At 42.5% G+C, this 24,400-nt stretch overlaps 1 protein-coding gene and 1 long non-coding RNA gene across 3 annotated transcripts in view; one reads left to right on the forward strand and one right to left on the reverse strand.

The window, feature by feature from the left end:
* Positions 1–5,234, forward strand: part of LOC121077903 — a 153,157-nt gene extending 147,923 nt beyond the window's left edge. Inside the window, exon 4 of the long non-coding RNA XR_005824353.1 lies at positions 5,189–5,234. This is a non-coding gene — a long non-coding RNA (uncharacterized LOC121077903). The remainder of the gene's footprint in view (positions 1–5,188) is intronic.
* Positions 1–24,400, reverse strand: part of NSG2 (neuronal vesicle trafficking associated 2) — a 44,404-nt gene that overhangs the window by 14,668 nt on the left and 5,336 nt on the right. Inside the window, exons 1-3 of one of the 2 annotated variants that reach the window (XM_040573544.1) lie at positions 22,240–22,445; positions 21,395–21,545; positions 8,108–8,227 (exon numbers count right to left, since the gene is read on the reverse strand). In XM_040573544.1, coding sequence (XP_040429478.1) covers positions 8,108–8,227; positions 21,395–21,523 — 249 coding nt within the window. In that variant the 5' untranslated portion in view covers positions 21,524–21,545; positions 22,240–22,445. Of the gene's footprint in view, positions 1–8,107; positions 8,228–21,394; positions 21,546–22,239; positions 22,446–24,400 lie in introns of those variants that run through there. The other variant, XM_040573545.1, reaches the window with a different exon arrangement.

A 24,400-nucleotide genomic window follows, 5' to 3' on the forward strand; every position in this document is an offset into this window, starting at 1 on the left:
ACAATAGCCAAACTAGCGTTAAGCATCTTTCATTCCATCTCAAATGCTGACAAGAAAATTACACAACAAATAGGGTTTACTGTGGGGCAGCAGAGATACCAGAAGGTACCATGGCATTGTGTTGTTGAAGACAAAGATGCAACGTAAGAAATCATTTGAATTAAATGGAGGCTGCGATTTCTTTTTGTAATTAGCAGAATTACTCCCTGCAGTCCCTTATGAAAATCTTTGTCATGCATTTTGTTCCAAAGAAAAGGGTCAGTTGAGGTTTCTCTTTCTTTTGCTCTGTAACTCCTTTTTTCCTCCAATATAACACAGTTTAGAAAATCCAGATTCAGCAGGTCTACCTCACAAGCTTTTAGTCATGTGAATACTCTCCGTGACTTCCATTTTTAGACATTTTCTGCATAGCAATTAGCTTTTTTTTTCTCTCCAAAAAATCAATTAAAGAAAAAAAATAACCCTGAAAAATTCTCTTCAGCTGATTATTCTGTCAGTGCTCACAGGTGGCAAAAAAAATATATATCTCAGGTGTTTTTTCTAACTTTGTAAAAGAGTGAGTGTGTGTGTCTAACAAAGAATACAAAACAATAACATGTTAAGGAATGATCCATTTCATACAAAAGCCATATCTTTTTTTTTTTTCTTTATTTTGTAGGTAGTTCTCAGCCTGGTCTTACAGAGCATCCTGGTTAAATCAAAATATACTTGTCTTTTGTGTGTTTCAGACATGGAAACTCTTCCTAGCTTTTCTTCGGATCTAACCTCTACCAGAAAGCTAGGTCTTAGCTAGAAACTTTCATAAAAATCTCAGACTTTTACCCAGACAGGAGAATGGAAAACTTGCAGGGTTTATAGTACCATACCTAGAATGTGATCAGAAATATCTGTTTTCTAGCAGCTGAGCCACAAATCCACACTCAGCTCATCCTCACAGCTCTGAATTGTCACTGATGATCACAAATGGCTCCATCAATCTATCTCCATGCAAGCTGTGAGGCTAGCTAGGACAGATATGACCTATACTCTTCTCTTCCTATTACAGCCAGAGGAGGAGAAGAATGATTGCTGAGCTGAGGCAGAAAGATGATGAGCAACATTTCTCATTTCCTTTTATACACACCACAAGTGAGGGTCTGAATCCATGCAGGTGCTGGTTTGCATCAGATATAAGTAGACGCAAGGCCAGGCAGTGGATTTGTGAATAAGGAGAAACCGTGAGCCTCTGCACTGCAGTGAAAAATATTCAACCTCCAAAGCCACCCCAAAACTCAGGCTCCAGAGATAAGTCACTCCATCACTGTCTGGAGAAGACAGGTAAAGTCTTCCACTAGCCCTTCTTTGAATACAAGGCTCAACGGGAACCCACTACAGCATCCCCTGTGCTGGTGCCAGTGCAATAAGACCCCCAAATGCTATTGTCAGTGCTCATGTGCTCTCCCGTAACCGCCCCCTTTCCAATTTTCCTCCACTTTGTCCCTTGCTCTCCAGGAGCACACAGCCCATCCGAGATCTGTGCAGCCTGGAAACATCTCAGCCACATTAGCAATTATCACTAAAGTGAGAAAAATCTCTGTGTGTTAGAGCGTGTTCCTTCCCTCAAGCACCACTCACATTAGTCAGTGCAATGGGATCTTTCAGCAGCCACTCTGCATTTTCCTGATTACTGATGTGATGTGGCAGTCACCATGGTAACATTGTTTTGTTAGTATTAAAAAGCAGTAAGGAAAATTGTCCTGCTCGCATTCAGAGAAGCCCTTTCTCCATGAGTTATTCCTGCCCTGTGGTAACTTAACAATTGAAGGAACCTTTAATTTTATTTAGCTATTGAATGGGCACGATGAAATGCCCCATGCTATTTTCCTGGGATTCATTCCTTTGCAGGTTAGAGGAAGAACCATGAGCATAAAGCAGTAGCCTACAGGTGGAAGCAAACATCCTGTGGAGAAATTTGCAGGATCAGGCTGGAAAGGGACTTTGGGAAACAAGGGGGGGGGGGGAGCAGAAAAAGAGGAATGCAACATTTTCAGAGGGAGCAGCAGAGCAAGGAAGAATTATCATGTACCGATCTGCAATGATGATATGCCCTTTAAAACTAAGGGCAGGATGGACAGGTAGATAAATATATGCATTCAGGGAAATGATGCATTTCTCAAAGCAATGCTCAAGGTGAAGTCATTTGGCAGAACATCTGCAGAGGCCACACAGCAATTCCCTGCACCACACTGTAAAAGACACGTAGTGCTCATGGCTCAGCAGATCCTACCTACAAAAATAAAGTGATCGAGACCTGCTCCTGCTCAGGAGTAAAACTCACCATCTTCCTCCACAGGCATACAAGCCCAGGACCTTCCTTTCCCTCTGAATTTAAGTGCTTGCCACATGAGGATCCTCCAGCTACAAGATGCAGCTGAATACCCTGGGGATTCAATGGGTCACATTCTAGTGGTGCAAGCACAGAAAGCATCTTCCATTCCAGCAGAGCTGTTACCAACAGGAAATCAAGCCCTGGCCCTGGCCCAGAAAAATCTTTCTTAATTAGGAGCCAAGTGTTTCAGATACTGGCTTGTTTTTGATAATGAGCAGTTCTTGCATCATAGTCAGTTTTGTAGGGTGTGGCTGGAGACAAACAGATTTTGTTCTACATCTTTCACATTAGGTCAGAGGAAAATAATTGCTTCAGTATGAGTATTTCAGTAACAGAAACATTTGAATGAGTTCCACTATATTTTAAGAACCTGATGAAAAGTCTGTTGAATCATTACATCCACTGGATATTGGATCTGTACGTTAGAGCAGTTTCAGGGTGGAGGGAGGGGAGAGGGTTGATCTAGAGATAAGAAATATATTGTCATTGCATACTCAATAGGAACAGATTACACAGCCAGTGACTCTGAAAATGAATCTTGCCAACTTGCAGCAAAAAGACTGAAGTTTCCAGTCTTCTTCAGTGAAGCAGGGATCAATATTTGCAGTGGATTTTTCCCAGGTAGATAAGTTGCTCACAGGAAAATATCTTCTTAAATATCTCAATTTCTCCCCCATACACCCACTACCAACTTGATCTGCTGAAGAAAGTACATGATTTAGTTATTCCAGCTCTGAGGGACTGATAACTTCAGTTTAAAAAAAAATCCATAAAAAGGAAAGAATTGTGGAAGACTTGATAAGTCATAAAACTATGGCAGGTAACTATCACCCAGCTAATGGTCATTAAAGCACTGTCTTCCTGGAAGGGCAGTATTGGATAACTTGGTGGCTTTTAGCAATAACAGAGGTCAAACTGGTTACACATGAACTTCATGAGTGCCATTTGCACAAACAAGCAGCTGGCAAGCAGTTACATGCGTCAGCCCAATTCTCTGTGTTGTAAACTCTAATAACCCTGTGCTGAAAGGCCCCTCGAGCCCAGACCTCGGTGCTACTAGGAGACAGATACATCTGGGCAAACCCTGGGCTAGCACAGACCTACTGACACTCTGGAGGTCTGAGTAGGTCAAGTGCAAAGATCCATTAGCAACCATTCCCCAGCTTGTTTCCTCTTAAGCAGGATGCTGATGTCCTGAACCCAAGCACCACCTAAGTGACAGTCAAGAAAGTGGGTAAAAACCCACTCCTCACCTCAATGTTTCTGACTGGTTTCTGTGTTATTCTGAGTAGTTGGAAGACAAAGGGAGTGACTGGAAACCTTGTCCTCCAGAAGTAACAAGACTTTAGATTCAATGGGTAATCTGCTTGAAAACCAAAGGTGCATTTATTCTCATTTCAACACTGATGAAAAGAAATAAGGGCAGAAACTCACTGAAATAATGTTACCTGCATGAGAGATTGTTCTCAAAACTGTAATGTAGAGTATCATTGGCAAAAAAGAAGCAGTAAGATCTACCTGAACTGCATAGACCTAGATGCATCATTCCACAAAGGAACACAAGAGAGTCATCACATTTGCAGATCCTTTCTAGTCCATCTTGATGTCGCTACTGGATGGTAAAGCATGGCAACATGCACTACCTTGAAAACACGCAAAATGGAAGGCAAACACCAGAAACTATTCCCCTTCAGACCAAGAAACCCTGGTATACATTATTACTGCAAAATAAGATCTTTGCAGTTCAAACACTTCCTAGAGGGACACACTCCAAAAGTATAAACAGTCTGGAGGAGGTAACATCTACAAATCACTGCCAGTCAGCTTAGAAAAGCTGTTGTCGTTGCTTCTCTGTGGAGGAGTCAAACGATAAAAGAAATGTCTTTTATGTACGGATGGCTCAACCACAACACTATTTTAACATCGTTTTCTTGTAACCCATCTACACACAATTATTTAAACATTTGTTATAAAGTATGTATGGGGTGACTCATCCAGCTGAAGAATAAGCCTAATTGGTCAAACTTCCAGGACACTGTGTGCTGAGCTATAGAGAATCATACTCTCATCTATTAGGAGATGTGACAAGTTGCAGAAGCTATCTAAAATTCTTGGAAGAGGTAGTGTGAAATAAGAACCGTTGCCTAGGGACAGTCTCTTCTTTACAATAATTAAAGAGCTCAGATCTGTACTGTTCTGGATGGATGAAAAATATGCATGCATAAGCTTAGATTCTGGCTTGGCTTGCTCATGCTAGAAAGTTGTCTAAGAATTTATTAGCCTCTTCAATAAAAGATATACAAAAGGCAGAATAAAGGGCATCTGTGGATTTGACTGCCATGTTCATAAGGTCCCTTACTTTCCAAAGAGATCTAGCTCTTCTTTGTAATGCAGCTACGGCTCACAAAAAAAAAAAAAAAAAAAAAAAAAAAAAAAAAAAAAAAAACCTTGGGAAAAGTTCCCTTCTTCCCTGGGAATGTTCCCATACCAAGTGACCAGAAGAGTGAGAAGAAAAGTACTTCATAGATTGAAACTGGAAAGATGTTAAAAATTGCTCCAGAGAGATACTGGTGAGTGGGGAGCACAGGTCATACATATGGAGTTCCATCAGCATTTTTCTACACACACTCTTTAATGACAGAGATTTACTTTACCACATTTTTGTTTGAATTGATGACAATTTTACTCTTTGGGTGAAAATTAAAATACAAGACATCTCACTTTGTATTCTCCAAGATGCCAAAGCAGTGTAATGGCAGATAGAAGAGGATCTCTTGGCTATTTCTTCACACTCTCATACTGTCCTGTCTGTTTCCCCAGCATACAGGTACCAGCTGCTGAGACACTCACTCCTCATACACAGGTCAGTAGAACTGTAGTATCAAAATGGCTCCCGACCAGAACCCTTGAATTTAAGCATTACTGCAGACTAACACTAGCTGTACATTGTGTGGAAGAACATTCATGCCCATACACGTTACTGGATACAGAACTCACATATTTGGAGTGCACTAAGCCAATAGCCTGGCTCAAGTATAGATGAATACTTTAATCAGGGCATTAGCAAGAAAGTGTGGATGATATTTCCAACACACCATATACTGGAAAGCTATACAAAGCAACAAGCCAGCAACAGGAAATACGATGATCTCATATTATTTTTTAAGCTTGTCAAATTGTATCAAAACTGAGATAATAAAAGTTAAGTATTTACTGTGATTTCCTCTTACAAAAAACAAATGTATAATGATTTCATCAGTACCAGATAACAGCCCTGCTTATAACCAGAGGGCAGTATTTTTAATAATTTCACTAAAAATATGCACTGGTATAAAAATGTGGTGCAATAAAAAAAAGTACAAAAGGTAATGAAATATTACCTATTATCTCAGCTCATTTTTGTCAGGAAATAATACTACAAACTTAATACGATACATGGAAGCCTTATGAAAAGCAGGCAGGGAGAGGCTTATCGTCTTATCCAGCATTAGGCTAGAGGCTGAGTGATTAATAAGTTGACATTGAAGAGCACAGAATGGAAATCGTATGGACTTTAGGGAAAGGAAAATAGCTTAAAAACAAAACTGTCATGCTGCCAGGCTGTATTAGAAGAGGCACAACTTCCACAGCCATCCCCACCATGCAGCAAAGGGGACGGAAGTGTTTAAACCTCCAAATTTGTGCCAGTGCAGTGCATGCTGCTGGAGTCCCCCACTCCCCTGTGCCTGCTGCTGTGTCAGTCCTCACATGGACAAAAGCAATGGCAGAACAGTACAGAAAATAGGAGGGGAAGAGGCAAAAATATATTAAAAAGAGGAGTTTGAATGCAAGAGAAAGTTGGGGGGGGGGTGGGGGGTTGAAGAATGGGAAAAATAAGAAACCTCATAGAAGGAGCTAATTAAAGGAAATTTATCCTTTGCAGTAGATGAGCTACACCTCTAACTTCTGTGCCTCCAGAGTACCCAGTGTGTAAGGATGAGATTGCAGGGCTAGAACTTTTAAATACCTAGTGATGCACTGTCGCTTGCAATATCAACAATAATGTCATTTATTTATTGCAGGTCACCACCCAACACATTACTTCCTGGAGACTCTACATTTTACTGTTTTTTCTCAGGCACATTGTGTCTGGTTCTGATTTGTAAGTTGTTTATACTAGAAAATGTCTGTTGTGGTTTCCAAGACCAGGGATTTAAATGTGGCTAATTAGCTGTTTACTTTACTAGTGGTACAAGTGAAGCTTCACTATTGATGGTAAATAGGTACTATGCATGCAATAACATCAGTGGAGAAGTTAAAACAAAATCAGCATCATCTAAGCTCCTCTAAGTGATTTAGATCAAAATACATGATCTGCATTTAAAAAAAAAAAAAAGGCTACAAACATTTATTTACAGACACCTTAAGAATAAATCATGGCTTTAAATATCCTGGTTGAAAGCAACAGAATTGTCTTTGTGAAATATATTAACGAGTTTCTGGAAAAAACAGAAACAGTACTATTCTGTAGTATTTCAGAAAAGAGTAGCTGAAAATTTCTCCTTTCAGTAAGTTGAACAAGACTCATCTTGAGGTTTGGGTCTTGAAGATTTGGGTCTTAAAGACTCATCTTACTAGAAATAAAGAATGGTAACAATTTTTCCTGGATCACATTACAATTTTGAAAGTACTAGTTTTCTTCTAAGTTGTCAGAAACTATAATAAACTTTTCTACGTCTTGCAAGATTAAGAACAACTGGACCAAATGGAAGTTACTTGAGTCAATTATTCAGTTACTTGGGTCAATTCCTGGTAATTCTTGAAGATGATACTCTTCTGTAAAAATTTATAAACTCAATATCAGCTTTTCAAGTAGCAGGGCTATTAATTAGGCACTGCCTAGTCCCTACCTTTTCTGCTTACATCGTTGATATTTCCTCTGACTTTGGAAATGTGAAATCAGATCTTGCATTTTTTCAACTTACATGCTCTGTGGTTTAGTAAAAGTATTATCTTTTCAATGAAAAGAGAGAAAATAGTAGCTGCTACATGTTTGGAGTCTAATTTTAGGAGGAACTGAGCCATTCTAATTTGCTGCAGTCGACAGGAACTGAGAGCATTCAATAATTCATGAGTTTCCTTCCATGTTTCAGTAGAGCCTGTTGAAAATTTCTCAAGGAACCACTTTTAATCAGAAAATTTCAATTCTCGTGAACCAAAACTGCTTACAGAACAGGATATGCTTCGACACGTTCTAATATATCTTCTTTTATCTGTTTTGAAATGACTTTTCATCTATAATAAAATAATTATATAACAATAAAATATTTTAAATATTAAAAGGGTTGCCTGACTACACACACACACAAAAAAAAAGAATTTTTGAAAGATGACAAACTGTTTTCATCAATTTTCACTGCTTTTTTTTTTTTTTTTCTGTTAAACACAAATGTTTGAGGAGAAAAAATGAGATTCAAACTTTTTTCACTTCCATTTTGGGCTGGAAAACATTTTCATAACTTCTCCTGGGAGAAGACAATCATTTCCTACTGTATATCTTGTTATGAATGCATTTTCATATCTGTTCAAAACAAAAAACAAACAACATAAAAGAGCTCCATACTCATGCAGATAAATATCTCTTTGACCTTAGTGATGACTGGAGTGTTAAATTTGGTGCGTCTTTACCATCACTTTGATTCAGTTATTTTAAAACGAATGGCATTTGCATCAGGAGGCACCAAAAAAAACATTTCTTACCTTTAGTCTTTCTGTTACGCCATCAGTGAAACTGACTGTGAATTCAGCAATTTTGGGCACTCTGAGTTTTCCTTTGTTCTTCTGGTCAGGCTGATACTCTGTTCTTGTTTTCACAATTACCTGGAAAACATCAACACTTTTAAGGTTCCTGCACACAGCATGCACTTTTTTTGTTATCTAATCCCCTGCTTTTCTATTCTAACCTTCCCCTGAACCTACAGATGTATCTTATAACCACAAATTAACACAAACTCAAGAACTAAAAGAGACAGATAAATAGCTGTATTAGAAGATAAATAGGCAAGCAGATAATACAGACCTAGGATAATGAGTTTATCACATTGAATCTTAAAGTAGCTGACAGCAAAATGCTTAACACCCACTTTTGTTTAAGGCCAGGCATGTAATTTTTTGTATCACATTCAATGGGCAAAACATGTAGAATGACAAACAGTCCATCCATCAGAAGATCCTCACTTATTAAAAGCCCCATCCTGAAAAGTTCCACTGAAGCCAATTTAAATTTAGGCCATTTGGCCTCTCATTTATTCAGGCTCCAGTTTATTAATATTAATCTCATACTATCACCTTGGGTTTTTCTCAGGAGATCTCATCGCCATTTGCTAACTAATCCAGCTCCTACTAATCTTGTAAAAGTGAGGTGGCTTACACCAATGGAAAAGCCTGTAAGTGGCTTTTAAAGGGTTTGGACAAATTACCAAAAATGCATTTTCAATCTATATTGAATATATATGTAAACTATTTTGGGTAAAACCTACCCACTATAAGCATGGAAAATATAACACTTAATACCAACTCCCAGATGGGACTAGCAAAAGGAATGTGTTCTGAAACTAATAGCACTTCTGAGGTGTGAGCGTGTCCATCCCATTATACATGAGAATCCTAAAGGACTACCCATCCATGAGCCTATACAGGTAAACAGTGTGAGAGCATGCCAGTATAGCTGCACTGTCTAAATCTAGCTGGGAAATGCCAGAGAAGGCAAAATGGCCCTGTCCTCAGCACTGGCAAGGAGCTGGAGCTCATCCCTGGAGAGTTGGGGTTGTGGCTGTGATTCCCAAATCAGCCAACATCCTCAAGACATACAACCGTTTGGTGTGACTTTCAAGGTTCAGAGACGTTAAGCACAAAAGAACAGAGAGCACATTGAAAATCTCCATCCCAGGGCCAACACTTCCACTTTTTGGCCTCCCATTCTGAACTGCAGGACTATGCAGTTGTCAGCCTTGCCAAGGTGAAAATAAAACACCCCAGGAGTTCACATGGGTCCTAAAGACCTCTGTTAGAAACAAAGTTTTGAAGGTCTGTAGGGAGATTATAAAGTGATGTACAAGATTGAGTTATTGGCTAATGAAGAATTTATATCCAAATGAAGACAGTAAAGTCTGGTTTGGAGCAGAGAAAACCCTAATTAATTCTCCTGCACTTAATGCCATGTGAAAATCAGAGTGAGAGAAAATCAGCATGGAGTCATAAGCCAATTTTCTGGATTCAAATGCAAATCATTAAAGACTGATGAATATTTACATCCTTCAGTGAATCCCTCTCAATAACATTTATTACAGTAGTATTTGCAACAGTAAGACTTGGGAAGAACAAGATAAAAAAGCACTCAAACATATTCATGTTAGCATTTTGGAACCTGGGATTTCTGATGACACAACACAGATGTTGGTATATGACACATGAACAAGCTTTCTTCAGCAGGTTTGGGATGAACCCTAACACTACTAATACCCTACTAATGAACTGACCTCTACCATGCTCTAAAATGCAGCACACTTTGGACCAAATGAAACAAGTTCTCTCTACAGTCAGGACAAGCTCATCCAAGTTAGTGCTGACTTGTGAACAAATAACAACCTCATTCTCTTGCTCAAAAGAAACCAGGTGTGCTAGGACTACACACAGCTGGGCCCTAGCTTTCCAGTCTCCTTGCTGGCCTCTTGTAAACCCAGTACAGTAAATTATAGTGTAAGCCCTCAACACCTGCCAGCCACAGTTCAGAAACTGCACTCATTTTGGTTTTAAACTTACTAGCCACAATATCCGATTGTCACAAATCCATACTTCCTGCTTGATACACAAAGTTGTCACCAATTAAATCTTTAAATATACATAAGAGGGTTTTCCTGTGAGCGCTAGCCTTAGGTCTTAATGAAGGACCATGAAACCAGAAAACAAGAGAAAAAAAATTTAAGTCTTACTTGTTTCTTTATACAGTTGACATTTTCTTCCACTCTTTGTCATTAACCCCAGCTTTCTTACTGGTATTTTTTAACTGTCATTACACTCAATCAATATCCTGTAAGCAGGACATTTGAAATATGTGTCTCCATACATACATGAGACTGAAAATAAACCCACCCAACCGTGCACAAGGCATCGCCTTCAAGTCCAGTAGCAATGTCTATCATGTCTGTGAATAAATAAATAAGATCAGTCCCCAGCCAGAGCAGAGGCCACTTGAAACCCAATTCGCTGACTGTGCCAGCAGTGAAATGTGTGTGTGTAGAGCCACAGCCATCCTGCTGGTCAGTGTTTTGCAGAAAAATTTGCAGGCTTTAGTAGAGGAGCTAAGACATACCTTTGCTAAATGCCTTTTGGCATTGCAAAAGCTAAATAGCTGCTCTCTAGAAGTATCTTTGTCAGACACCTGCTGGAATTACTCAGCAGAAGAAAGACAGGGCAGTCAGTAAGGTCTCCTCTTTAAAGCAGAGCACGGAAATAAAATGACAAAGGACAAACAGAAAACTGAAAACCTGTAGTGTGGGGGTATCACTCAATATTGTGGCAGTAAAGATAAAAATGCAATTTTGCTGAGGGCACTGGGTGCACATTTAGAAGAAAAGATCTACCTCTTGTTCAGTCGCCTACAGTCTAAATAAATAAGCCTGAGTACAGATCCCACTTTTGCAGCAACATTCACCCCCTCCATCCAACAAGCTGCCATCAGGAAGCCCACGCAAAGGCTTTTAGAAATTGAGCTGCATTCATCAAACTGTTTGTGCCTCCTGCACTAGTGAGAACACCCCAGCCAGGGCTATCTCAGCAGCATCCGGAAAGAGGAGCGAACACTGTCAGATGATACCCACACACAGACACACACACACACACAAAGAATAACAAATCTCATGAAGAAATCTTTGCTATATTTTTAGCATCATTGTTTGTTGCTGTTTTGGTTACTTCTGCTTTTGCTTTCCAGCTTTCTGATTGGGGTTGTTAGGGTGGGTAAGATTTGCCTTGCCCCTGTTTCCTGCCTTTGCTGCTTTTTCACCTTTTCTTTCCATCTTGTTACCAAGAAAAAAATAGGGGTAGTTCAGTCTTCCAGAACTTCTAACCAAATTGCTGTTGGATGTACAGTAACAAAAACCCCACTGCCTCCACAGCCAGCACAATGATCAGAGTTCATTTATCACCAGCTGCCCAAGAGCAGTTCCTTCAGAGACCAGGATCCTACTGTTCCTGTGCAAACAGGGTACATTCATCTCGCTCCGTGGCAGGTTTCTTCAGAGAGGTACTGGCGTTTATTACAAACCATAGCAATCACAATGATCCCGATTCCCTCTTCTTACACGTTTTGCAGCTTTGCTGGCTCCAGTACAGTTGTTCTTGATTGAAACCGGTGAAAGGGAGTATGAAATTGGGGTCCTGTGTAGGTTGCAATTCAAAGCAAACTGAAGTGGGAGAAATGGCAATCTCCTCATTCCCTTCTCTGCAATGCTGTTACAGTGGAAATGGACTGCAGTAAGGGGGTAAATACCAGAGTTGGCAGCATGGCTTGGCTGTGCTCTGGCCTCCTGAGTACAGACCATATATGCAAACCATCAAATCAGTGCTTAAATGGACAAGAAGTCTCTAAAAAATCTCAAAATAGACAATTAGCCCCCTTGCCAGCCCTAACACAGCAACATCGCTCTACCTATTCTCTCCCCTTGCCTCCTTGAGCTCTCACCTCCTCCTGCACACTCCCTAAGCCTTGCCTTAACTCACAGTGAGGAGGGTCTGGCTGTTTTGGGTCAACATCCCTAACTCTGTGAGCTTGCTGGGGCAGTGAATTTTTTATTCATGTCACGGAACAACCTGCACATCTGCAAATGAATATTAAAAAGCAGGAACAGTCCCATCAATCAGTTTTTTGGATTAACTGAGACTTTGTGATTGCTGGATGAATACCCTTTGAACTTTTTTGGACACCTGTCAGCCCTTCCGTTCCTTTATCTAGGCCCTGATCCAGCACCAGCTTATGCCTATGCCTCGCTTAGTGGCTTGTGATCGTCCACCAGAGAGCAGACTCCCTGCCAGCTCAGTATAGCCCAGCTGCAGACCTTTAAAGCCTGTACGGTGGATAGAGTTTAGATGAATACCATCTCAGGGGATCTCCCTGCAAATTAGGTTGCTGCTATAACCTGTTCTTAAAGTTTTCACACTGTTTCCCAGAGACACTCCACCTTTAACTGCAGAGACACCGTGTTGTTTACGAGAGGGAAAATAAAGAGGACACAAATAAATGACGTGGGACTTCATTTTACACCTGAGATAAAACTGTTCTTTGGAAGTTGCTTCTCAGATGAAGTTTGCAGATTACAAGAACACAAGATGAGAGTAAAGGGCTTTCATGGAGTAGCAAAAAGACACTTCTAATTAGGAGAATCCACACTCCTAGTCTTTGCAGCTTCCTCCAAAACTAAGTTTATCTAGCCGTTGAACTTATCAAATTCCAATTCAGTGAAGTTTTTAAGCTTGGAAGTCATCTTATTAACATCAGCAGGATTAGATGGATATTTAAAGTTAAGTGTGCATTTAAGTGCTTTGGCCAGATCAGAGCTTAAGCCTGCTTCAGTCACCTTCCCACAGCCAGTTATAATAACAAGGCTTAGGGCTGCTCTGGCATTCTTCAGCAAGACCACTCAAAGCAGCATGGGCCCAGTATCCCCATATTAGAGAAGGAAGAGCAAGGAAAAATAGATAAATAAAAGCTGAGTAATGTGCTGAGTCACACCAGCAACTGGTGGCTGCTACTTACAGTGCACCCTCTTTGCTCAGGTTTTCATCAACTGAGCAGTAGTAGTAGCTCCGTATAAATAAAACATTCTTGGGATTAGGGGCTGGCAAGTGATATGGCTGGGCTGGGTAGGAAGTCAGATGCAGCTCTCTGCAGAATTGTTGTCCTCAATCACTCCAGGTTAGCAGATGCAATTACACACTCCATGTCTTGAAAGGTTTTCACTTTCTATCTACTTTCTTGCATCTTCTTCTTCACTCCAGTCCCTCAAATGCCCTTCTACAAGACCTCAGTAGCGGTCTACACAGAAGCCTGTAAAAGTTATAAAAACCCAAACACAACAGGACAACAAGACATATCTATCATGCTGGTCCACACAAGCAAAATTTTTCTAATGATGCTGTTTGCTAATACATTTATTGAGTACTAAACTTAAATGTACTACTATTCTAGGCTTAACACTAGTGACCACTGGAGCTAACAGGAAACCTTTTCTTTGTCTGTAATGAATGCAGGACCAGGCACCTTCTCTGTAGCGATGCTTTGGAAAATTATAGGTATGCTGAGCTGAGAAACAACAGCTCAGAGGCTGCATATACCAGCAGGAAATCCATCATTGACAACCCTGAGAAAGTAAACAGTAGGAGAGTGCTGGGAAATCTAGAGATTTTTGGATGCTGACAGAAAGAAAGGCAACTTCTCACCAAATGGACTATATTGAAAGCATTTGCTTTCAGGGAGAAGGAGCAGCACAGACGTGAAATGTGACAAATGGAAAAATATCACATTAAGCATGGAAACTTAAAAAGGATTTTCCTGCAATGGGATGAAGTAAGTGTTTCAGAAAATGAACTGATATGAATTCTGAGTCTTGTCTCAGGCTGGCTAAATGTAACATCATTTATTGCCACTTTATATTTGCGTTTGAGCTCAATGGTTTTCCCTGAAGAAATGAGTAATAATATTTAACATAACTGGCATTGTGAAAACTTTAAATTATTCATCTGGAAAAGGACATGCAGCCCTGCTGTAATTCCCACTTCACTGCCACAGTGCATGTAATATATTGTGGTTCAGGTGCTGCAAAGTGCAGACCATAAAAATTTAAAATACTACTTCCCAGGATTATTAATAATGAAGAGTCTCTCACTCAGAGTGGCTTTCAGATTGACAGAAGAGATAAACAAAATGTGCTTCTCCTACCAAGGAGAAAGGTTTCTTCCAGGTTCAAAGCTGGCCTTTGTAGTCCCACAAAATGGTTGTAACACACCCATCACTTTCCGTCTGGATTAGTCATGCTCACTTTTAAGTGAAAAATGAGACTCTCAGCTTCCAAAGACAAGCCTTTCTTCATTCCTTGCAAAGAGAGAAGAGAAAATAAAGCTTCGCACTGGCGTTGACATCGTGGTTTCTTTTGCCATCATTACCCAACTGAGCATCAGTATCTGAGAAAGACCTTTGACCAAGTCCCAGCTGCAGCATGCTGTCCAGGTTACTGATGATAGCAAAATGGTGACCCCCAGCCTTGGCACTAAATCTGCTGTGACTGAGGCTGTTTCTATGCTTATGTGATACATGCCAAGGAATGGCTAAAATTCACCACCTGCTCCCACACAAAAATCTCCAGTGACCTCCGAGCTCTAATCCTCACACACAGCCAGCCTCAAAGGGCAAATGAGCTGTGCACATTGCCAAGAGCAGCTGAAGTTAAAATATTTAGCAGTAAAAGAGTGTAGGAAAAGAGATGGAAAAATCGAGTTCCAGAGCTTAAAACAATCTCCTTCTTTACAGGCTTAGGATGAAACATTCAGGGACCAGAGCAGCTCCTTGTCTACTGCCTGTACCTCCTTCTGAGTCTTGCACTGGCTCCTGCTAGAAACAGGACACATCAGACTGGACAGATCAGTAATCTGAGGCTACCTAGTAATCACCATGTGGCAGATTCCCAGATTTTCAGACAATTCGGTCCTTAAAAACTTTCCCAAATAATTAAAACTACATCACATCCCATGGGAGAGGTGGCAGTGCTTCCAAATCTACAGGATGAACATATCTCAGCAGGCAGACTTCCCAGAGATTAATAAGAAAATTGGCATTTAGGATGTATGTAGTGGTAGTCCCCAGGACACCCTACTCATTATTGGAATACATGAAATGCCTGAAATATCAATCAACAAAAGGAGAAAAAAGAAAGAAAGGAAAAAAAAGAAAAGAAAAAAAAAAGGAAAAAAAAAAAAAGGAAAAGGATGTCCTGGGATCAAATCCATAGTCTCCATAGTCAATGAAGAAAGCCCCAGTCAGTGGAAACAGTCTGCTTTTTATATTTTTCCTGTATCAGCTCATCTAATGGGTGTTGTACTAGAAATGAGCTTCACAGAGGGTGGTAGAAAAAAGTGGTCTCTTGAATCAGTGCCAGGAGGATATTCCAGGCATAAGGAAAATCACAAAAGGACAAAGACAGCAAATATAATCAGCCCTGGCACCACCGATGAAAGGCAGCACAGAATGCAGAAGCTGCACTGGGAGCTGAAAGCAGCTGAGAAGGGAAAAGCGTAGCTCACAAACACAAAGACAGCTTGAAAATTATTCAGTTAAGTCACACTACAAATCTCCAGGTGCCCATAACCAGCAGGAACCCATGGGAGGCTGTGAAGGGGTATAAAAACTGATTTCAGTAGGTTCAGCCAGGGAAGGGTACAGCAAAGTAGACAAAAGAATCAATCACACAGCAATAGTGATGGTAAATTGGCCAGGGTAAATTAGCAGAGCTCCATTGATTTCATCCAAATGACACAGATTTACACTAGTCAAGGATCCTTCCCAGTCTTACTTCACAGACCAGTAAGCAACTGGGATGTGGGGTTCAACCCACCGTCTTGCTGAAATAACTTCCACCTGCAGCAATGGCATTTCATGTTGAAATAAAGAACGGATTTCAACAGGCTTAGCCAAACAGCCATATCCTAACACATTTCTCCTGTGTCTATTTCTGCTGTTTCTGCAGAACGTAGCTCTAAGAAACACAGGGCAGACATAACTGGGTTTAAGAGAGGCAACGGAGCTCACATGAACAGGCATGAGCTAGCTTTAAACCACCTAATTCAGGCACCCGTAGCACTGCAGTTAACGAGAGAAATTTCTGCACAGGCTACACAAATCCCGAGCTGTTCCATACTCAAGAGCTGCAGCAGCAGCAGCAGCGTGTTATCTGTATGCAAGCGAGGTAGCTGAATGCTACCCCGGGTCTCTGCGCAGGCTGCGAGCACACGCTCGGATTGCAGCACAGCCCTGCCAGGAGCGGACACGGGTGACCAGAGTTGTTTGGTATGCTAGGCGAGGGCAAGGCCAACAGAAGTGCATCTGAAGAAGAGAAGCGCAAACTGCCAAGAACCTCCAGCAAGGCTGTCCGACACACAAACAAAATCAGGAAGGTTACCCCAAAAACACTGCACCATCAGGGTGAGCATTGCTGCAAATATTTATTGTGGCTTAATGAGCAGAGCTGGTGTTTACATCCAAACACGCATTTAGAGGATAAATGTCACCGAAGAGAAAGGCTCAGACTTGGTATTTGTGGGGATTAGGCAGCATTTCCCAGGTGGAGAAAGGAAAGGATGGGGCAGGACAGCATGCCCATTCCTTCACAGTTGCAATAAAAGAAATAAAATTTCTTTTATTCATGCTTTCTTTTCCCTTTGTACCCTGCTGCACCCCAAAACCAGCTCCGGGCTGCCCTGTCTGCATGCATTGAGGCTGCCCAGAGCTGCAGCACACTACTAGGGCAGAGGGCAGGCTGACAGCGGCGTTTCAGGACAGAGCTGCAAGTAGTCCCCTAGGTACCAGAGCACTCATCCAGCATACTATTAATTATGCCTACTCAGCTGGCCAGGACAAAACATTATTTTCTACTAAACCAAGAGGGACAGGCTGTGAGCTCAAGGGACACTCCTGATTTTCAGGATTTCTTGATTACACTGTATAAAAAAGCATGGTCTGAGGCACTCAGAGCAGGGTGCGGCCACAAAGTATAAGGAGGATGGGGTGGGAAAAGTATTTGAAGAGAGCACTTACATCTATTTTTTTTCTTTCTTGGGTTGATGGCAGAAATTTGTCACCAGAGAAATTATTTCTTGAGCCTCCAGATGCATTCAAAATAAAGAACAATGGGCCACATGATAAGCCCTCTGCAGCTTTCCCCACAAAAGACATGCCGGATGTTTTTTTCAGCCCTGACAATAGCTTTCATGCACTTGTGTATTATGTAAAATTAAGATTTTTACTGCCAGAACAGAGGCATTTCCTGCTGGATTTTGCTGAAGCGAGCCTATGAGACCAAGGGGTCCCCAGTTGTTGGTCTCATTTAAAATTTCAGTGAAACAGTATGGTCTGTGAAAAGTTGCGTATTTTTTAGCATTATTATTGCAGACGCACATAACAATTACAGCTAAAGCACTTTGTCTACGCCTAGGAAAACAAGGGAACAGCTAGCCTTTTCTCCCCTGCTCCTGAAAGAAAAATACTTTTTTTTTTCTTTTTGAATACAAAAGAAATTAAATTCAGAAACACAAAAAGCCAGGTCAAGGGCTTGTCACCAGTGATTGTTATTATTCCTGCTGCATGGGTGGATTTCAGCAAAACAGCCACGCAAAAATGATTTAAGAGCATCTGGCTCTGCCTTCCCTGCCTTCTGCAAATGCTCCCCATCAAGAGAAGGGGACCGAGGTGGGGGGGGACAGGACCAAGGGAAAAAAGCTTGAAGCTTGAAGATAGCCAATAGATACAAATACACAGCAGGCTTAACACCCTAGGGGAGAAATTACCATCCTGGGTACATTTCTCCCCTTGCAGCCATACAATCGCTAAGAGAACAACCAGAATGTTGATGCTGCAGGAGGAATAACATGAGCCTTTGCAGGAGACATCCTCACTTCCAACAGTATCAAGGTGGATGTCAGAGGGAACTGCTAAGCTCACAGCACTTCGAAAAGCAAACCTATTAGTAAAGCATCCCCAAAAGGACAGCCATTAAGTTTATGAATTTAAAAATTTCTCTCCCTCACCGCATGATTTCTTATAATCAAGGAACTGTCTGAAAAGAGATGGGCTTCAGGAATTACATCACATGAGCAAAAGCCTCATTTTGATAGTCTTTCTATGTATCTTTTCTCTGAAAGTGGAGCTAAACAAAAAACACTTTGAAAGAGATCAGCTATGGTGAAACACCTATAGAGGTCAATGTTGAGAGTCACTTAGAGGTATTCTCTAGTGATCCAGTTAAAATAATAATCTTAAAACAAAGAAAAAAAAAAAAGGACAGTTAAAGCCCTTAAAAATTATTTTCAGTCTGCAGATTCCATGGGCTTTGTGGGTGGCTTTCAAGGAGATGCAAAGGCAAGTATGCTGACAAACAACAGGTTTGGTTTTCTTCAACATGCATGCAGGTGTCTAAGACTCAACTGGAAAAAAAACATAGGTGCCTATAAATGGACAGTGCTTGTAAACCTTTGCCATGCAAGATACATGCACCAAGTGAAGGCATTATTGCACACTGAGAACAGCAGCAGTTGGGTTGCCCAGCACAGACCTAGCCTCCTCTTGGATCACGAGCCAAAGCCTGTACCACTCCAAATTACTAGACAAACTGGCGCTAGAGCAAATACACAGAGCCTTGCTCTCATTTTGATGCATGTTGGATTGCCCCTGGACAATCCAGGTTAGATCTGGGTTAAGAGCTCACAGTGTCTTGAATGAAGATACCCTCTAATGGTCAAGATAAACCCAGAAAAGGGAGCATCAAGCAGGTTTTCTTTTCTTCTCCCTACCCCATTTTTTTTTTCTAGATTTCAATCACAGGAAAATGCCAGGGTGCATCAGCTCTTTGTTGCAGTGGCATAGGCGTTGTGATTCCCTGATGGGAGTGTGGAGGCTGGGAGCACTGCCTCCTTGTGGTTAAAAGCAAGCAGCAGTGGATTTGCATTTAGGAAAAAGAGAGCAAAGCCCTTGAGCTCATACACACAGACCCCCATACCAAACCGGTTTGGGCTCTGGGGAATTTATGCAACATCCCATGTAAGAGGCACAGAAAGTGCCCTGGCTTTTGTTTCCACTCTTACAAGCTAAAATCTACTGCTGGCAGGGTTGGGGAACACACAGAAAAAAAGTAAAATTGATTTTAGATTTATTTTTTTTTTAACCCTGCCTCCTGACATGAAGGCAAGTCCAAACAAAAACCCACTCTGAAAGACTTGAAATCTATGTTTATTCTTCCTCAGGCTCACAGTCTTGCTGAATTCAGTTGCAGCTTTGCTTTACCAAGTACAAAGCTGAAGTTTCCCCACCACTTAACCTTTACCCAAGCTCTTCACCTGAGGCCCCTCTCCTTATTAGCAGGTCTTTACTCTGCCCCAGGGTGAACTCAGCCCAACAGAATCTGTTCTACAAAGAGCAAAAGAAACAAATTGTGAATTATTTTGCTTTTATCGTAAATAACCTCTCCTTGTAACAAATCTTCTGTTGCCGTTAACTCCAGGCCTACTGCACACAGGAGCTGAACCACAGCCTGCAGAAATCAATACCATTGACTCTAACGAGTTCTGAATCACGCTTAGCACTCCTGGAGAAACATCCCACTCTTCCAGCAAAGAGAGATATGGATGTCAGTAGATGCATTGACAGTAATGTATGTTAATGAAGGTAATGTAACCTAACAACATGTGAATTATTGATGCAGGCATGTTTAAACAGGAAAATCAGCAAGGAATCACACTAGACCAATACACTCCAATGTTTGTTCACCAACAGACAATTGGAATGTGGTGGTCTTGAGAACACTCATTACCACCTTATTAGCTTGAAAGGATTTTTGTTAGGTTTTCCATGTCTCACCTGATACACGAGCCAGTTAAATTTCACATTATGTGTCAATGTGTGTGTGTGATATCAATAAGCCATTTGTCTAGCATCATATGAGTTATTTTCACACATCCATACTTTCCTTTGAGCTTCTCAGATGTGTCATAAATCATATTGCTTTGCTCAAGGTATTCTGCTTAACCTTATTTATCAGTCATAGATATGGACCAGTTTATCCTCTCATTCACAACAGTTCATGGAAGTGTAACTTTCCTGAACGCAGTGAAGTTGCTCCTGATTGCCATGAGGCCCATGGGGAATGAACCTAGGTCCTTTGTCTGGCACGGCTGGTTCCCAGGATGTCAAGGCAGTTGACTCAGCTCTATCTATCATAAAATAAACTTAGTTTGTCTATCTTGACAGTTTTATCACATCCATCATCATGTTCTCCTAATGTATTTAGAGAAACTTCATTTTGTACTACAGTAAAAACAGGATGTATGTTCAATAATCATCAGTGTTAATTTTACTATTATTCCATTATCCTGTGAGATCTAATCATTCTGTCTTGTACTTTCGGGTGAGTTGGCTCCATCTCTGTGGTATCTGGGAACTACACTGCAGACAGGCTTTGTTTTTGTAAGGACTGTTGGGGCATACAGATTTTCACGATCTCATCATGTCCTCACCACGTTATTTTGATATGCACTGTCACTGCACCGCTATTGACAAAAGATTTCCAACTGTATCCCGCATCTAAAAAACCCCAACCACTAAACCTCAGCCAATTGCTGAGGCACATTTCTGGACATCTTAGTGCTGCATTCAGTGCTGAGAGTGGGCAGGGGAGAAAGCTGTCCCCTGGCAGGAGCCAATCGAGGAAGCAAAACCCAGGCTTGCTCCATCACTACCCAGTGCATGGGGGAATTCAGTCGCTCTCTTCAGAGAAACCAGCATCGTGAATGCCCAAATGAGCTTTGCATAGCCACAGAGAAGAAAATAAACCTTAAGTAAGATAATTAAAATAGCTGCTTATTTTGGAAGAGTTCTCACATTACTCTCAATGCAGGCAACTAATCTTACTGATAATAATTATGCATTGTAAACTGCTCCTTGATTTCTCCAGCATTTATAAGAGAAACACACTGAGCCTTTTCCAGTTGTATATATGAAGGAATATTTAGGTATTTTTTTGAGGAGGGAAGGAGTTGGGGGACAGCTGTGTGCTCATTTGCTGTGTACAAGCAGATAAATACACTAAGAAAGACATCCCCTTCTTATTTATTGTATAGACACTATGCCACAGCCCATATCATCAAAGACCACTACTTGACAAGGGCAGGAAAACCAAGGGGCATGTACATGTGCACAAGCATGCGGGGTGCTGTTGGATTTTGTTTTACCTTTTCCGGAGCCGGGAACTGCAGGTGATTTACTTCCAAAGGCGTGATCAAAGGAACTGTCTGAAAACCATCTTCGCCAGATGGTGGCTTGCTGTTCTTGTCGTTCAAATTACTCCCCAGCTTCACCATTCTTGGACCTTGCTTTCCAGACCTAAAACCAGCAAGACAATCGATGTCACAAGGGTAGTGGGAAGAGGACTTCTGCCCTGTCCGGCTCACTTTGCCTTGGCTTATTGGTTTCCTGGGTTTTACACCCAGGTTTCTAGCCACACAGCACGCCACGCCAAGGCTGACTTCACACATGCATTTCTCCTCTCCTTACACAGACACCCCACAAACACTCCTTAACCCCCCCATCTGCTGCAAGCCCCAGCACAGCATCACAACCGGCACCTGCACCACAAACAGCATCACCCACCAGTACCAGCACCACGACCAGCATCACCTACTGGCACCAGCACCACAACCAACATCACCCACAGGCACCAGCACCACAAACAGCATCACAACTGGCAACAGCACCACAAACAGCATCACCCACAGGCACCAGCACCACAACCAGCAACACAACCGGCACCAGCCCCACGACCAGCATCGCCCACTGGCACCAGCACCACAAACAGCATCACAACCGGCACCAGCAGCACGACCAGCATCACCCACCAGCACCCACCACCCCGGGGACCGGGCGCATCTCCCGGCCCCAGGTGCATTTCACCCCCCCCAATTTTTTGCGGCCGCTTTGAGGGGTTCCCGTGGGGGTCGCCCCGCGGTGCGGGGGTGCTGAGGGGGGGTGGGCTGCGGGCACCCCGCGCCCCTCCCGCCGCCCCCCAGCCCTTACTTACTGCAAACCACGCGGTCACTGGCGGCGGCTCGGCCCGGGCGCTGCTGCGGGGTCGGGGGAGGGGAGGGGGGGGGAACTCGGCGGGGAGGCGGGGCGGGCGGAAATTTTCGGTTAATTTATTCGATTCGCTGTAATTAAGGGCGGCCGCCGCGTGCCGGCGGTGCTGAAGGGACAGCGCTGCGCGGCGCTCGGCTCCGCAACGGCGACTGAGGGCGGGGCGGCTCCCCCCCCCCCCACACACAGCTCCCTCCCTTCCCTCAGCCCCTGCTTCTCCTCCCCTCAGCCCCCCCTCTCCTCCCCTCAGCCCCCCGCTTCTCCTCCCTTCCTCACTCCCCCCCTCCTCCTCCCTTCCTCGCCCCCCCCCCTTCTCCTCCCCTCAGCCCCCCTCCGCCGGGCGCGCACCCGCTGCGCGGCCTCGGGCACCCCCTGGCGTCCCCGCCGCGCACGGCCGCGCGCCCCGGCGCCCCCTGCGGGCACCAAAAAGGGGTCGGGAAGGGTTTTTGGGGGGTCGCTGGGCCGAAGGGGGGGTCCCCCGATCCATCCCCCTTCCCCGGTGAGACCCAGCCCCTTGCAAGGCGAGGCTGGAGCCTGATGTGTTTGCAACTAGAGCGTTTGCCTCCCGGGCTGGCAGTTTGGCATCTTTTTGAGCCCTAAATATACCGCTAAAAGGCGTGAGCTGTTCCCATAGTAAAATGGTGAAAATGCGTTTAAAGCCAGACTTGGCAGAGCAAGGCCTAGTGCTCGAGGCACTGGCAGGAGCTCGCTCGTGGTGCTGCAGTTCCAGGGCGAGAAGGGTCCCAGGCAGGTAGGACGGGTGGGACAGCTGAAAATATCCACTGCTACCATCACCTGGCACGGTCCTTTAAAGAATCTGTCTTCCGTAGCTTTGCCAGCTTTTAATGCTTGGGTTGGAATTTACTGTGCCACTTTTCTGCATAAGGCCGAACTTCCACAGAAAATCCCATCCGAAGGAGTTTTTCTGCTTTCAAGAAAGGTTCTGCCATGTATAAACCTTCACTTCAAGTAACTCTTACTCAGCGCGTTAAAATTTGTTGGCAGTTAGCTTTTCGATGTGCTCAGAATCATCTGCTAAATTTGACCACAGCGCAAGGTTTGGGGAGTTCATATCCATGCTGCTCTGAAAAAACGTCTTAAGCTCAGTAGCAGAATCCTCCCCAGATCCATCCGTTAGGCATGTTCAGCTCGACTCGACAAGATTTTCCCTGTAACTACAACTCCAGGTTGCTGCAGTCTGCCCAGGAACAGATACCTACAAAGAAAGCCAGCAGACTGCATCCCTAAGAGATGGGAGAATGTGCCTCTTAAGAGGAGCATAAACCCACTCACTAAAGACAATTGATTAAATTAGTACATGTAATAACTTAATATTGCAGTGTTACCAGAAATCAACCATCAATGCCCATCTGGACTAGGATCTGTGGAAATACATAGCAAGTTATAAACCCTGCAAAACCTGCCTTCTCATGCTCTGCACAGAGATGAATGCCATGTTGATAGTTTGGCTCAGGCTTGAGGACCTTCAAAATGTAGAGTTTGTAAGGAAATCTAAAAGCACAAAGTCCAAAAAGCCAAAAAAAAATCATTTCTTTTTTTAAAGAAATTGCCCCTGTTTCAGCTTGTGCTCATTGCCCCTTGGCCTGCCCACAGTGAGAAGAGGCTGACTCTGATCTGAGCCGTCTCCAGGCTGAACAATCTTGACTCTCTCAGCCTCTCCCCATATGGCAAATGCTCCAAGTGAAAAAAAAAAAAAAAAAGAAAAAAAAAAGCAATTGCAGCAACTCTTCCCCCAACTTTCAATATACTACAGATTATATCATATGATTTGACTATCCAAAGAGACTAACAGACTCCATCATTGTCTTTTCCTGAACATACACTTTTGAACTACTCTAGCTCCTCTCTCAGACAAATGGCTATTTTCAGTTGAGGAACTGAGAAATATTATTTAAAAAATCCAAAGGAAACAACTGCATTGTAACTCCATAGAAATGGTGTAGTGGTCTTCTACCTTTATCTGGCAATTATAAAGGGACATGAGAGTGCTTTGTTAAAAAGCAAAGCTTGCAAATACATTGTGTGATAATTAAACCAAATCACTTTCATGCACATCAACATCAGTAATGCATATTCTGCTAGCCAAA

This window comes from Cygnus olor, chromosome 14 (genome assembly GCF_009769625.2).
Source record: "Cygnus olor isolate bCygOlo1 chromosome 14, bCygOlo1.pri.v2, whole genome shotgun sequence".
In the NCBI taxonomy this organism is placed as follows: Eukaryota; Metazoa; Chordata; class Aves; order Anseriformes; family Anatidae; genus Cygnus; species Cygnus olor.